General features: G+C 36.7%; 1 protein-coding gene across 5 annotated transcripts in view; it reads left to right on the top strand.

Annotated features, from left to right (window-relative positions):
• LOC125257622 (spermatid perinuclear RNA binding protein) overlaps positions 1 to 14,821 on the top strand; it is a 114,274-nt gene that overhangs the window by 60,583 nt on the left and 38,870 nt on the right. For all 5 annotated transcript variants that reach the window (XM_048174162.1, XM_048174143.1, XM_048174152.1 and 2 more), the window contains exons 4-6: positions 7,763 to 8,007; positions 8,137 to 8,326; positions 12,375 to 12,519. In XM_048174162.1, the coding sequence (XP_048030119.1) occupies positions 7,763 to 8,007; positions 8,137 to 8,326; positions 12,375 to 12,519 (580 nt within the window). The remainder of the gene's footprint in view (positions 1 to 7,762; positions 8,008 to 8,136; positions 8,327 to 12,374; positions 12,520 to 14,821) is intronic.

The raw sequence follows: 14,821 nt of genomic DNA, 5'->3' as shown, positions 1-14,821 counted from the left end.
TTTTCAGTGCTAATCAACATGTTACAAATAGACCATCTATATAAAGCATAAATTGATTGCTTGCTTTTCTGTCAAGTTGTGTGTGTGTGTGTTTGTGTGTGTGTGTGTGTGTGTGTGTGTGTGTGTATATATATATATATATATATATATATATATATATATATATATATATATATATATATATATATATATATATATATATATACAGCTCTCTGATGCCCAAAGTGTGTAAATCTCACACTTTGGGCATCAGAGAGCTGCTCACGCACACTGTCACAGTCTGTTTGTGTCAATCTCACCACACACAAACACAAACACAGACTCACTCATCAAGAAGACCTGCATCAGTCAACAGCTGTTTGTGGTTAGCACAAGTCTATGCCTATAAGTCTATAAGTAGCCGCAGAGCTTTGCAGATCATTGCCTGAGTGGAAGACATTTTAATTAGGGGTGTGTAATTAATTTATTACTGAACATTGACCTCAAATATACACACAGAGATGACACAACATGCCAGGACCCTTGTGCTGTTATGTTTCATCTGAGCCATAAATACACATTACTTCATAAAAACTGTACTATAACAGTCAGTGACCCTTTTTAAAAAAAAATAATAATAAAACATGCAAAATCTCCATTTCCCTTCAATTTTAAGAGGCTTGTTCCTTTTATGTGTGTATTTGTCCATCTTACTCCTTTTGATTGAGATCTATTTGTCTGAATGTGTCCCCAGTGTGCCATTTGTTAATCCAGTGGTTTTATGAAACTCTCCTTTGCTTGATTATATTTGATTTCTCTCTCTCTCTCTCTCTCTCTCTCTCTCTCTCTCTCTCTCTCTCTCTAAAGAATCCTAGAATCTGCGAAGAATCAAATAATATCTTACTCTGTGAGATTCACATTTTTCTGTCTGTTTGTGCAGTAGTATGCTTTTATGCTATTTCCAGTTTAGCCTCTGATTAGTTTAAGAATTTTTGGGATTGGTTTCAAGTTAGAATAAAAATTACATTTGCAATTCTGTACTTATAGACAATTAGATGACAGAATGGACATGAAAATGATTTTCACAATCTTTCTAATAGGAATTTTTTAAGCAATAGTTATGGCATGAATAGTAATAGGCATGTAGACATGGTCAAAACAATCAGCTGAAGTTCAAATTGAGCATCAGAATGGGGAAGGTGATTTAAGTGACTTTGAACATGGCATGGTTGTTGATACCAGAAGGGCTGGTCTGAGTATTTCAGAAACTGCTGATATACTGGGATTTTCAGGCACAACCATCTCTAGGGTTTATAGAGAATGGTCCAAAAAAGAGAAAATATACATTGAGTGGCAAGTCTGTGGGCAAAAATGCCTTGTTGATGCCAGAGGTCAGAGGAGAATGGCCAGACTGGTTTGAGCTGATAGAAAGAGACAACAGTAACTCAAATATCCATTCGTTACAACCAAGGTCTGCAGAAGAGCATCTCTGAATGCACAACACGTCGAACCTTGAAGCAGATGGGCTACAGGAGCAGTCGACACACCAGGTGCCACTCCTGTCAGCTAAGAACAGGAAATTGAGGCTATAATTTGCACGGGCTCACCAAAATTGTACAATAAAGGGTTGGAAAAATGTTGCCTGATCTCTCAACTTCTGCTGCAACATTCAGATTGTCAAAATTTATTTTGCTGTTACAATTTATTAAAGGTGCAGTAAGAGATTTCTGAGAACCGCAGCAAAACACACTTGTAGCCAATCAGCAGCAGGGGGCGTGTCCACTCATGATGGGGGAGGAGAGAGAGTGAGTAAGGGGGAGATTTGAAGAAAGACTGTAGAGAGAGAGATGGCTGAGAGACATTACAAAAGAGAAAATTTCAGAGGGATATCACTGGAAAAAGAACGATTATGATCAGGCAAGAGCTTTAGGACCCGCGTTAACACTCTGGAGTCGGAGGTATCGCCGGCGATACCACCTCCGTTTTTTTTCTTACCAGTGTGAAAGAGACTAAAAATACTCTGTCAATTTTGCACATACAATTAAGAGTTATACACCATTTTAATGTGGAATATCTTCTTTTATTTGTGTACACTCAGAGTAAAAACAAAATGTTGTGCTTTTTGCAAAATAAAGAAAACATGCGTGATCTCTCGTCTCCCTCTGAACGAAGTCCAATCTGATAGTTCTCAGAAAATGAAGTATAACTTAGTGAATACTAATCACAAAAAAATTAGACTTATGTCTAAAGAAACACTGAAATGTCAGGTTTTAAATCATGTAAGTCAAATCAAAAACAAAAATTCTTTTTATGTAATCTGTATGAAAACAGAGCCATGTCAGACGCCCATGATTCAGCTCATTATCCGCGAATGCGGCCACGCCCACAGAGCGAGCGCTATTCAGACTCAAATTCTAAAGCAATACATGTATACATTGTCGGAAATGTGTATTTATTATCTTCAAAAGTGTTTATCTGCATGTTATAGCCATGATTATAGCGATCTCTGGAAGCCTCTGTTAGTTCCTGGAATGTCACATGGTATGCCTGTTCTTCACTGAGACATTTGTGGACTAAAGGTGCACATAGCGCCATCCAGCTGCAAGTATGAATTGAAAACAAGTTTCCAGAGCTCATAGTGATGACAATAATTATTGAATAAATATTACTCCTCCGTATAGAAAATTGACAAAGATATGAGAATCCATCAATATTTCTCCAAATGTGCATGCTTTTAAGCATATTAAGAAATTACGGTCAATATAAGATATTAAGAGCAAAACAGAGGTCAAAATGTGAAGCTTGAGTCTTAGATCTTTTTAATGATGTATAGTTTGTCATGTGCACATTAACATTTAGGCTACATAATACAACAAATAGAGTAGCCTATATGAAATGCCATAGAGGTAGGAATTTTCAGACGCTTTGCATCACAGAAATACATTATATTTTAAAGTATATTAAAATAGAAAACCATTATTTGGTTAGAGACTTAAGACTTCTTTTAAAAAAAAAAATGTGTCCAATCTTTTGACTGGTACTGTAATTTAACATAGGCCTATACAAAATTTTCTTCACATGATGTGCAATAATACGTGCATGCATGAGATCACAAAAATGTTTTTTTGTCAAGAGTGGACATTAATCCTGTTATCGGCATGATCACAGAGGGTTTTTTCACATAGCCTACCTGACTGAAAGGGCTCATTATGCGGGTCATTATGCGGATCTTTTGTCTTCTCAGATGTGAATCACAGCATTATTCATGAAGATTCACGCCTCCACGCATACTGTTTCTTGACAAAAAGTGTCATACAAAATCTAAATCAATATATTGTTTTATATGAACGAGTAGGCAGGATATTTTTTACATCATTTTGAAGCAAAAACTCTAGTTTACAACCTAGTACAACCTTACAACCTTACAAAAGTCTTGTGAGCACAGATTTAATATAATTTTTTTGGCCTTATTTCAGTGACTTAAGTTTTTTTGTTTTTTCAATAGCCACGTATAAACGTTATTCCTTCAAAGAGATGTGTGTTTGTTTGGGTTAATTTCAAATATCAACAGTATTTCTCAGAAATCGCTTACTGCACCTTTTTCATTGCAGCCCAATGTGTTTTGAGGTAGTTGAATGTACCCAGCAGCATTGTAATAAGTAACCATTACTCTGTGCACACTTTGTACATAAGTGTCTTTCTATCCTCATCCATCCTTCCCCTCTCTTTGGTATGATGTGCGATTAAGTTGCAGTGCTCTCTGCTCCTCCTTAGCTATTTTACACTCTTTTACACTTCTCAGTATGTTTTACAGCCCCTCGCAGGCGGCCATTAGGAGCGCCTCATAAACCCTGTGCACTGCCTTTTAAATACTGGCCTGATGCCACAGAGAGGCCGCTGTCACTGCCGGTTACGCACACGCATAGATATGCATCTTTATATCCGAGCCACCCACTGCTGCAGATGCCGCAAGACACCCGCCCTGATCCATGCTCACTAAGGCTGCTTTAATGTTCTCAAACACGTGTAGTTTGTATAGCAGTGTCAAAGTGCTCACTCTGCATCACACTAATTGATCAACTCCACTAAAGGTTGCAGCCTTCAACCATCAGCGCTTCGCACTCGACAAACAAGCCCGGCTGTCTTGTAGCAGCCACCAGAGCAAAAATGTCATTCTGTGAATTCCGATTGAAACAAATGAATCTTGTTTTTCTTTTCTTGCTAGTTAAACAACAGCTGCCGTGCAGAAGATGGATGCATCATGTCATTTTTATGTCCATATTCCGTGAAAGGTCACACCCCCCCGGGGACTGCGGCGGCGCTGATATGAGCTTTGATACGCTATTGAGCAAGTCTGCTGTCGAATGTAGAAATGGTTCAGGAAGAGAGATAGAATGAAAATGACAGGATTAGGGAATGGATTTCGTGTTGAATAGAGCTGATATCATGGAGATTCAGGAGTGTGAAAGATGATGAATGAATTGATGAAAGATTTGACTGGCAGTGCACGCCTACCTTTTTATTTCCATCTTCTTTTTATTCATTTATTTATTTATTTTTTGTATTTTGCTGCATGTAGAGACTAGCTCTCAATGCATAAAAATCTGAAAAATCTTTATTTTTTTATATTATCAATTAAACATTTAAACTTTCTATTCATCAAATAATCCTGAACAAAATGTATCACGGTTTCCACAAAAATATTAAGTAGCACATCTGTTTTTTTGGAGTAATGATGCTGAAAATTCAGCTTTGATCTCAGGAATAAATTACATTTTAAAATATATTCAAATAGAATTTTTTTTTTTTTTTTTAACTGTATTTTTGATCAAATAAATGTAGCCTCGGTGAGCATGAGAGACTTCTTCCATTAAAACTTCTTTCCTCAAAAATTAATTTTTTATTAGTTGACAAAAACACAATGCAACACAATGGCCAAAGTTTCATGTGAACATCCCAATTAAAAAAAAAGAGAAATAAAAAACAGCCCAGACCTAATCCAAGAATGCACAGCTCTTAAAAAATCTATAAGCTAAATAACTATCTTTTTATTACAGTTTTCTTTTTTATTGTACTTGTCTTTAAATTGATTGGTAAAGGCAGTGAATTTGTTACAAAAGCGCTGCTTTGATAGCAAAAAGAGATGAATATAGAGACTCAGCTTCTCAGAGAAAGAACTGTCATGCTGTCCACATGCAACAATCTTCTCAGAGTTGCTGCATCTCTAAAGATCTCATCCTCTTTAAAGTGCCATTGATATCATTTCTGGTTCAAAATTTTATGCATCTTAACCATTTATGAAACTATCCTGTGTTTGCGTTATCTCTGTAATTGACATTTGCGTGCACTCTAATTGGGAGCAAATCACGTCAAGAATGATTAATTGCAATTAAGTGATGTTGATGAATTGTAGGAGATGGCAGAAACGACAGTTTAGTATCTGTTCTCTGGTCTACAAATGTTTGATTGAACCAGTGACAACAACAAAAATGTCCTTTTTAAAAAAAATTATTGTTATATATAGATATATCTATCTATCTGTATATCACCATTTTTTTGCCACTTTTAACCCCACCAGTTGAGAAGCGCCACCCTGAATACTAATGCAGGAATTGAGGATTTGTTGGTTATTAGATCTAGTCGTGAAGTGGGTGACATTACATGAGAGACTGACTGAAGGTGAGAGACAGTGGTTGATGAAAGACTGAAGGATTGTGGGGGAGCAGGAGGGCTTCATGTCTGATTAGAAGAGGTTGTTGGGTGACTGTCACTGAGTTTAAATTGATTTCCACCCATGAGGATGATGTAGAACACGCTGACACCTGCAGACATGGGTTAATACAGCACATCCGTTTCTGATGGTGTGTTCCCGGTGGGTCGGGTGTGACATACGGCTTTGGACACACATATGTGAACCTCTTTCTGTAAGCTCTGTAGATGTTACTTCTGTAGACATTTCTTTTGCCACGAAGGCAAGCAGAGGTGAGTTTGATTGATTAAAGTTTAATCTGCCGCTAAATGCTTCGCTCTAACCTCGCGCGTCTGTCTCACACGCACACTTTACTTTAGGAGATAAATTAAAGAAGTCAGCCAAGGTGATCTTCAGAAGTTAAGATAGGAGTGTGGGTATTTGTGTGTAATGCACCTTTATCAGTGTTACTGTTATTTAGTTGTTTCTTCAACTATGGGTGTTTTTGTTCTTAGTGAAATAACTAGTTTGTTTGATTTGTTTACTAAAATTGTCCAACAATATATATACACAACCATTCAAAAGTTTGGGGTCAGTAGAATTTCTTTTTCATTTTTTTCTCTTTTTTGTTTCTGAAAGAAGTCTCTTATGCTCACCAAGGCTGCTATTCTAATATATTCAAGGAGTCTATTTTAATTTTTTTTTTTTTATTTAATTGTGATGTCAAAACTGAATGTTCAGCATCATTAGTCCAGTCTACAGTGTCACGTGATCCTTCAGAAATCATTCTGATGTGCTGACTTGATGCTTAAGAAACATTTAAGTTCAAAAGAACAGCATTTATTTGAAATATAAATCTTTTGTTAAATTATAAATGTAGAGTATTTACTGTATTTTTACTCCTTTTTAATCAATTTAATGCATCCTTGCTTAATAAATGTATTAAATTCTTTAAAAATTATATTACTGATTTTTATTTTGTCTTCTAACAGTCCTTCTTTCCACCAAGCTATACGTTTCTGTGATGAAATTACTGTTTGATTGATAACACATTAAAATTATACTGTTCACAAGTGATATTTACATTTATTTTGTTGTATAAATTAGGGCTGCATGATTTATCGTGATTAAACAGCACGCAATTTGGCAAAGGCTGGGATTGCTGTATTTTATGCGCAGCTTGTCAGAGCTGTATGGCTCAGTAGAAAATGCTTCTACATCTGAAAGCCCTTGTGCAGAAACTCCAAATATGCCCTGCCGCAGAAGAAGATAACTTGTCATATCGCTGTAGCTGAATAAACAGAAGATTGCAATGCTTTGATTTGATTAAACATGACTAATAAACACACAACTGCCTTATTCTGTGTGAGAAGCCACATCATCTCACAGAAGGCTGCTCAGCTGTTGTTATGAAGTGAGTTTGGAGTAAAAACATATTAAATATTGTCTTTTGCTGGACAAGATGTTAATAAATGCTTTTCATGTCTGGAAAGATGTTTGATGCGTGTTGCTTTTTCAAATGTACATTATAAGTGACTCAAACTCGCAGTGCTTTCAGATGGATTAGCATTTGGAGCTATACTTCATTGACAAGCTGCGCATAAAAAAATAATCGCAGCCTTTACAATTTAATAATCGTACTAAGAATCGCGTTTAAGTTCAATGTCATTTTTTCGTATCGTGCGATAAATCGTGCAGCCCTATATCATGTCAAACATGTTCATCACTGAGTCTGTTTTCTTGTAAAAACTTCATTAGAGGCAAAATTGTGTCAGAAATGATTCCACAGCTCTGGGACAATCATAATTTGTGCAAAATGATAAATATTCACAGAATAAATAATGTTAATAATGGTCTTTCATAATTTTAAGATTCAAAGTCTAGGTTTGGGACAAAGCCAAAAATAAGTAAATGGTTGTAAAAAAAAAAGTTTACAAGACACTTTTAATGTGACCATATAAAAACTCCTGAGACATAAAGTGTCCACAGCTGAAGAGATGCTTTATTGGTGTGTGCAGAGTCTACAACTAGTGCTATGTATCGTTTCTTACTATATTTTATTTTTCAAGCTAATGACACTTTTCTCTCCGTCAGAGGTCTATTCGGTCTTTCGGGAACGATGACCGTCACGTCATGGCCAAGCACTCCACCATCTACCCTTCCTCTGAGGTCCTGGAGGCAGTGCAGAGCCTTGTTTCTACCGTGGAGTGCGCCCTGAAGCATGTGTCTGATTGGATGGACCAAAGTCAAGCCAGCCAATCAAATCAAACAAATTCATCCAGCACACAGGAGGAGGAGACCGAGGCCAGCGCCGATGAATCTCCAGAAGGCAGCACAAAGTGAGTGCTCCCATTGCATGCTGGGAAAATGGACAGAAGCTGTTGGTTATTGATTTATTGGATATAAATATTGCATGTCATTAATTCTGATCCAGAGATGGTAGTCATGTTTTGTGTGGTCTGTCTCAGTGAGGGCAGCAGCTGTAGCAGTGGTCCCAGTGAAGGAGGGGTGTTATGTGGAGTGATGAGGATCGGTCTGGTGGCCAAAGGCCTCCTGATTAAAGATGACATGGACCTGGAGCTGGTGCTCATGTGCCGAGAGAAACCCACCAATACACTGCTGTGCACCGTCTGTGACAACCTCCCGCTGCAGATCGAGGTAACAGCACACGCTCACACTTCTCACACCTGCTGGCAGAAAAGCCACATGAGCTACCAAAATACACACTGATCACACAATCTCTTTACTCATAGAGTTTTGATCTGCCATTGCTAAATATACACTCGAAAGTTATTGTTTGCGTTTCATCCATTGAAAGACTGCAGCAGACTGCAGCTAGTTTTCTCAGAAGAGCATGAGATGCTTGCATTATTTTTGCAAAAAGATTGTTGAAATACTGTTGCAATTTTTCCTGAACTTTTACAACTGTAACAGCTTCAGAAATTTTCATTATTTTTTGCTATACATAAACACAAATGGCTGCAAAAAACACCTATTTTTATTCTTTTTGAAAATCTCAACAGTGTTTTTTTTTATCGTTTTATATATATATATATATATATATATATATATATATATATATATATATATATATATATATATATATATATATATATATATATATATATATATATATATATATATATATATATATATATATATATATATATATATATATATATATATATACACACTGTATATAATTTGTTAATTTAAATAAAGCTGAAATCAAATTAAAATTTTAGGTGAAAAACTTGAACAAAAAAATTGAAATTGGCAAATAAATGAAATAAAATACATTTAATTTGAAGTAATAAAATTAATAAAGCTAAAACTGAAATAAAAATAAATAAATAAAAAATAATAAAAATGACAAACACAACAAAATTACTAAAATGTTTAGTAATTACTAAAATTAGAAATTAAAATTTAAAAATAATACTAAAATAAATAATAAAAAACAAAATAATAAATATTACTAGAATAACAGATGAATTCTGTCAAAATGTGATTTCTGTAATTAAGACTGTAGCTCAAGAATGGCACAAGTCTCTATGGGACAAGACATCCCAGAGGTTTTAAAAGCAGAATGTGAAGATGTAAAATGTGTATTTTTGTGTTTATGAATTATCACAAAACAAAATGTTATTCAAGCTATAATAATTATACTGGTTCATACAGTTGAGCTTTTAGTTTTACGTTACCAATTTAATTCCTGTGGGAGTATTTTGCTCCATGTAAACAACAGATGTCACATGCCTTTCTAGTTTCTTGCCCCTGTCATGTGGAAAAATATTGTTTACTGATATTACTTGGTCATAAGTATTTTGATGAAACTTTTACAAGGTCAGTAAGTCAGTCTATCATGCTAGTCTCAGTTTAACATGTAAGATGTTTTGTGACTATCTGATAATGCATGTTTAGGGCGTCCACACTTGTAGTCCGGTTCTCTTGGTTTTTTAGGTCCGGAACAAAAAAGAAAATGATACATTTAGTCCTGGTTCAGTTAGCATTCACACTGTCATTTTTAAGATGAAACCCAAAAGATACAAAAGAAAAAAGCGTAATGTAGCTCCTATAAGAGAAAAAAACAAGTATTCTTTAGTTTTTGGTGCGCACCAGGGTTCGGATAGCAGCGTACACACTTATCCAAATGAACTGCACTAATAGAGCAATCGCAACAGAGTTTGTTTTAATCGAACCAAACCTGCCAAGTGTGAACACACCATTATACTGCCAGGGTTGTAAACTCAATAGAGCTGCAGTGTTTTGTGGGAAATGAAACAATGCAGATTTCCATACAGAAAAAAAGCTGCAGCATACAAAACAGACCTGCTCTATTTATATTCATCATGTGTAATTAATCTAAACCTACTAGCAACCAGTTTCCCTAATTAGACACTTAGGAAAGGCCAGGAGCGTGGGGTGATCAGCGGTGACCCAGTCTGGACCCCACACCCACCCACCCACACACACAACATAGCCAGACAGAAATCCCATTAAAGCAGACTGTACTGCCAGCAGGTCAAGTCTCCGTATAATGGATCTGTTCAAAATGGCATGGCAGTGGACTACTTTCTCTTTCTCTACTTTCTTCCTCTTTCTCTCTATATCAGTCAGCGATTGAGTGATAGACATGCACATTTCCTGTCTCAGCTGTCCATACACACACACACACGCACGCACACACACAAACAGACACACAAGGGTCACTGTGGTGGGAGACGTAATTGATCTCTGGTTGACATAAAAAGACCAGGCGGATTGGAAATGTGCGGCTGGAATTAATTGAATGGATTACAGACTGGTTCCCCACATCAAACCAGATTACAATAAACATTAAAGCCAGCATCTGTGCTGTCTGTGTCCTACCTCATAATCTGGTTTGTAAATGCATTGTGATGGTGCGACCAGCTGTGGTCATGTGATAACAAAAAGCCTTAAACATTAGATTCTTGTCCCGTTTGTTTTGAAGTAAGTGTTCTGCATCTTAGAAAGCCTTGGTCAAAACTTTGCTGATAAAATCGTACACAATCTACTACATGCCTACTACTACTGCTGCTGTCATCTGATAGTTTTTACTTTTTTAACAAGTAAAAGGCCTGTTAGTATAATTGTAAAAACGCTGCCCTTCAGATTGTGGTACACGTCTTTTTGCTCTGAAATCTTTAATGATTTTTATAAGGTAAACATAGGAATAACTTTTATATTGTTAGTAATATTTCAAGATGAACATTTACTGGACTGAAGCAACTTTAACTTGATTATTCATAATCATATTTGTGAGTATCAAATATGATACATCAGGCTTTGAGGAAGATTTATTTATACATCTTTCAGTCATCATTGTATTGCATTGCATTATGTTTTGCCCCCAAAATAAAAACTACAGAGCTTTGGTCATAAAACTATGCATTTAAAGGTGCCCTAGAATTAAAAATTGAATTTATCTTGGCATAGTTAAATAACAAGAGAGTTAAATGGAGCAATAACAACTGACATGATCCATGATATCATGATATTTTTAGTGATATTTGTAAATTGTCTTTCTAAATGTTTCGTTAGCATGTTGCTAATGTACTGTTAAATGTGGTTAAAGTTACCATCATTTCTTACTATATTCACGGAGACAAGACTGTCGTTATTTTCATTTTTTAAACACTTACAGTCTGTTTAATTCATAAACACAACTTCATGCTTTATAAATCTCTCCAACAGTGTGTAATGTTAGCTTTAGCCACAGAGCATACTATCAAACTCATTCAGAATCAAATGTAAACATCCAAATAAATACCATACTTACGCAATTAGACATGCTGCATGATGAACGCTTTGTAAAGAACAATTTTGAGGGTTATATTAGATGTGTAAACTTTGTTTAGGCACTGTTTAAGGCAAGCGCGAGCTCCGTGGGCGAGGAGCGTGAGCATTTAAAGGGGCCGCAGCCTAAATCGGCTCATATTTAATGATGGCCCAAAATAGGCAGTTAAAAAAATTAATTAAAAAAAATCTATGGGGTATTTTGAGCTGAAACTTCACAGACACATTCAGGGGACACCTTAGACTTATATTACATCTTTTAAAAAGATGTTCTATGGCACCTTTAAATATCATCTTACTAAAACATATTATTGGGAGATATAGAGTAACAACTGATATTTAGATACATAACTAATTTGTTATAGCCTACCTTTTTAAAAATCTTACTGATTTACATTACAAGCTATCAGAATTTTATCTTACTTTTTGGCCATATATTTATCAGCAGCTGCACCAATTTGTATATTTTTGCTCAGTTTGGGCCTCTGGAAAAAAAAAGGTTTCACAATTTTAATGTGGGTAGTTTTTGCAGCTTGGTGTCAATAAGCAGTGTATGTTCGGGGACTTTTAAAATTTGTAAACTTTGTAAAGTTACTTTATCTACACTGGGACTTTTTTTTACTACGTGATTATCGTGGCCAAAAGAATAGAATATTAGAAGTTACTATATAATCAATCATATGTGTTAATAATATCATGGTTATCATTACCAGTATATAGCGACACCCCTTGTCTATAGAACACATCAAATTTCTAATAAAAGAGCAAGAAATATAATTTTTCCATGATATGATCCGTTTAAAACTCTACACTACTATAAAGCCATAGAGCTATTCATTTTGGTTATGTTTTTGACACTTTGAAATTTCAACTCTGACCCCTACAGAAATTGACAGAGGAGAAGTATGAGGTACAGAGCTGTATTCCAGAGGCCGCCATCTTGGTCTGTACCACGACAGAGCCCAAACTCACGCTGAAGGTGACGCTCACCTCCCCGCAGATGAAAGATGATTGTGAGACAGAGGAGCAAGGTTTGTGCCTGCATGTGACCAGCCTTTTCTTTCTTCATTTCTAAACAGGAGGTGAGGGAAGGGAGGGATGGATGGATGAATGTTTGTGTGTGTGTGCGTTTTTAGTGATTGTCCATTAGAAGAACGAGCTTTAATCTCTTCCTTACTCTGCATCCAGAACTCTCTCAGGGCTGTGCACATAAACACACACATCACTGGACTCATCTTATAGTCAAAACACACACACATAGAGCTGATTCAGCAGCAGGTTGAGTGGTCTGCTTGCTGTCAGACTCTTGACCCGCGGGACCCCTCACGGGAGGTGCTGACATACAGCAGGAAGAGAGCAAGAGAGAGGACACGGAGACATACAAGACACAGATCTCCTTTAAAGACAACATTAAATGCTTCTGTAATGGGACATTATGAAGTGAAACCAAATATTCAGTCAAGAATAATGTAGGGTGGGACTATTTATCCATTACATCATCCATATTACATGCTCAACCTGGACAGTAAGAGCAGCTCAGTGCATTTTGGGTACAATTCTGGTAGGGGCGTGTTGTTTTCCTGTCTTTCATATGTCAATTAAAGGGATAGTTCACTGATAAATTAAAATTCTAAAATTATTTACTCACCTTCATGTCATTTCAAACCTGTATGACTTTCTTACTTTAGCAAAAGAATAACTCTTCAAGTCCATATAATGAAAGTCAATGGGGTCCAAAACAACACTGGACACCACTGATTTTCATTGTATGGACAAAATAGTTTCTTTTGTGTCCACAGAAGAAAGTAAGTCATATAGGTTTGGAACAACATGAAGGTGAGTAAATGAAGACAGTAAATTTTCCTTTAACTCACTTCCTTCCTGTCCTAGTCACACTTTTTATCTCTCTTTAAGTCTTGACATTCATATGAATGTGTTATGTCAAGTCTGATTGGGCTTATGGTCAGTAATTGCTGATGCAGAGGCACTTGAGCTCAGAACGCATGAGTTAAGTCAAGATGGAAGTCTGTTATTGCAGTTTTTGGTGCCGTGACCCGTGACTGACCACTTTGACAGCCGAAGCTTTTGTATCTTTAGAGGATGGCGTTTAGGCTATAACAATTAGAGCTGCAGTGATGCGAAACGTGCCGTTTCTTGCTCTCGCTCTCTCCCTCATACACAGGCTCCTTGCCTCTTTCACACACACACATACACACTCTCATACACATTCTGTCGCTCTATGCAAAAATGCAAATGCTTTGCCAATGAAAAGGTTGCAGCCCTATTGTACATGCTTGAGTGCTCTTCTGCTACTGTGGCAGTAGCAAACCTCCAAACTCAAGAGGGTGATAGTTACCTAGATGTGTTATTGTTGGAGCCTTCATGGAATTCTATAAGAAGTACCACGGAATTCTGCTGAAGTTAACTATGATAATTTGATATAATGAAGTACAAATTTTGACCTAAAAAATCATCAGTCTGCAGATTCCATCTGTTCTTAAGGACCGGCCACATTTACCACTGTTTGCTTGAATTTTCACAAGTGAAATCCAGGCATTTCAATAGGAATCCACGCAATCTGGAGTTTTGCATGAGAGCGAAAGATTTTTCCCATGCAGGTTTTGCAAAGTCAACTTAACATGCTTGGTTTGAAAGTGACTTCTGCGTGAACTGTGATTCATATATCGCTACATTACTGATGATAGAAAATTGACCTCTTGTGGCCACACCTTTTGTTATTCCATTAGCTAGCTATAGATATGTTGACAGTTTGATCAACTTAAATCAATTTACAGCAAGAATTGTTGCTTCAGATTGTTAAAAAAAACTGCAAAAAAGCATTTGTGTTGCATTAAGGGCAGTATGCCTTAATCTCGCTCTCTCTGACACATACACACTCATTTTCTCATTGGTTTGCTCATACCGCCATCCTCTTTGATGTAGATTGTTAGAAGCAGGGGGAGGAAAATGAAAGAATGTATCCGGATTGAGGAATCAATACCTGTGCCAGCACACACCTCATCCATCTAACAGATGTGTCAGATGTGGACACTGCCCCTGGAGTGTGGGATGACAGATGACAGGAGGGAGGGAGAGATGGAGCGATGGGTTGTAGATCACCACAGGAGTGCCTCGTATTTTCCCGACCGGGTCAAGGGCCCTGTCCCGTTGAGAAACTGCTCAATCTCAGGACCGGCCCGAATGAGCAGTACTCATCAGCTCGCACACAGACATACACACGCGCATACGTGACACACACACACACACACACATAACAATATGATATTACAACATGGCTGGGTTATTTTTCACCCTAAAAATCAAAAGAAAGCA

Source organism: Megalobrama amblycephala, linkage group LG2 (assembly GCF_018812025.1).
Source record: "Megalobrama amblycephala isolate DHTTF-2021 linkage group LG2, ASM1881202v1, whole genome shotgun sequence".
Classification (NCBI taxonomy): Eukaryota; Metazoa; Chordata; class Actinopteri; order Cypriniformes; family Xenocyprididae; genus Megalobrama; species Megalobrama amblycephala.
The sequence above is the reverse complement of the archived record's forward strand: the minus strand, read 5'-3'. Positions and strand labels throughout refer to the sequence as shown.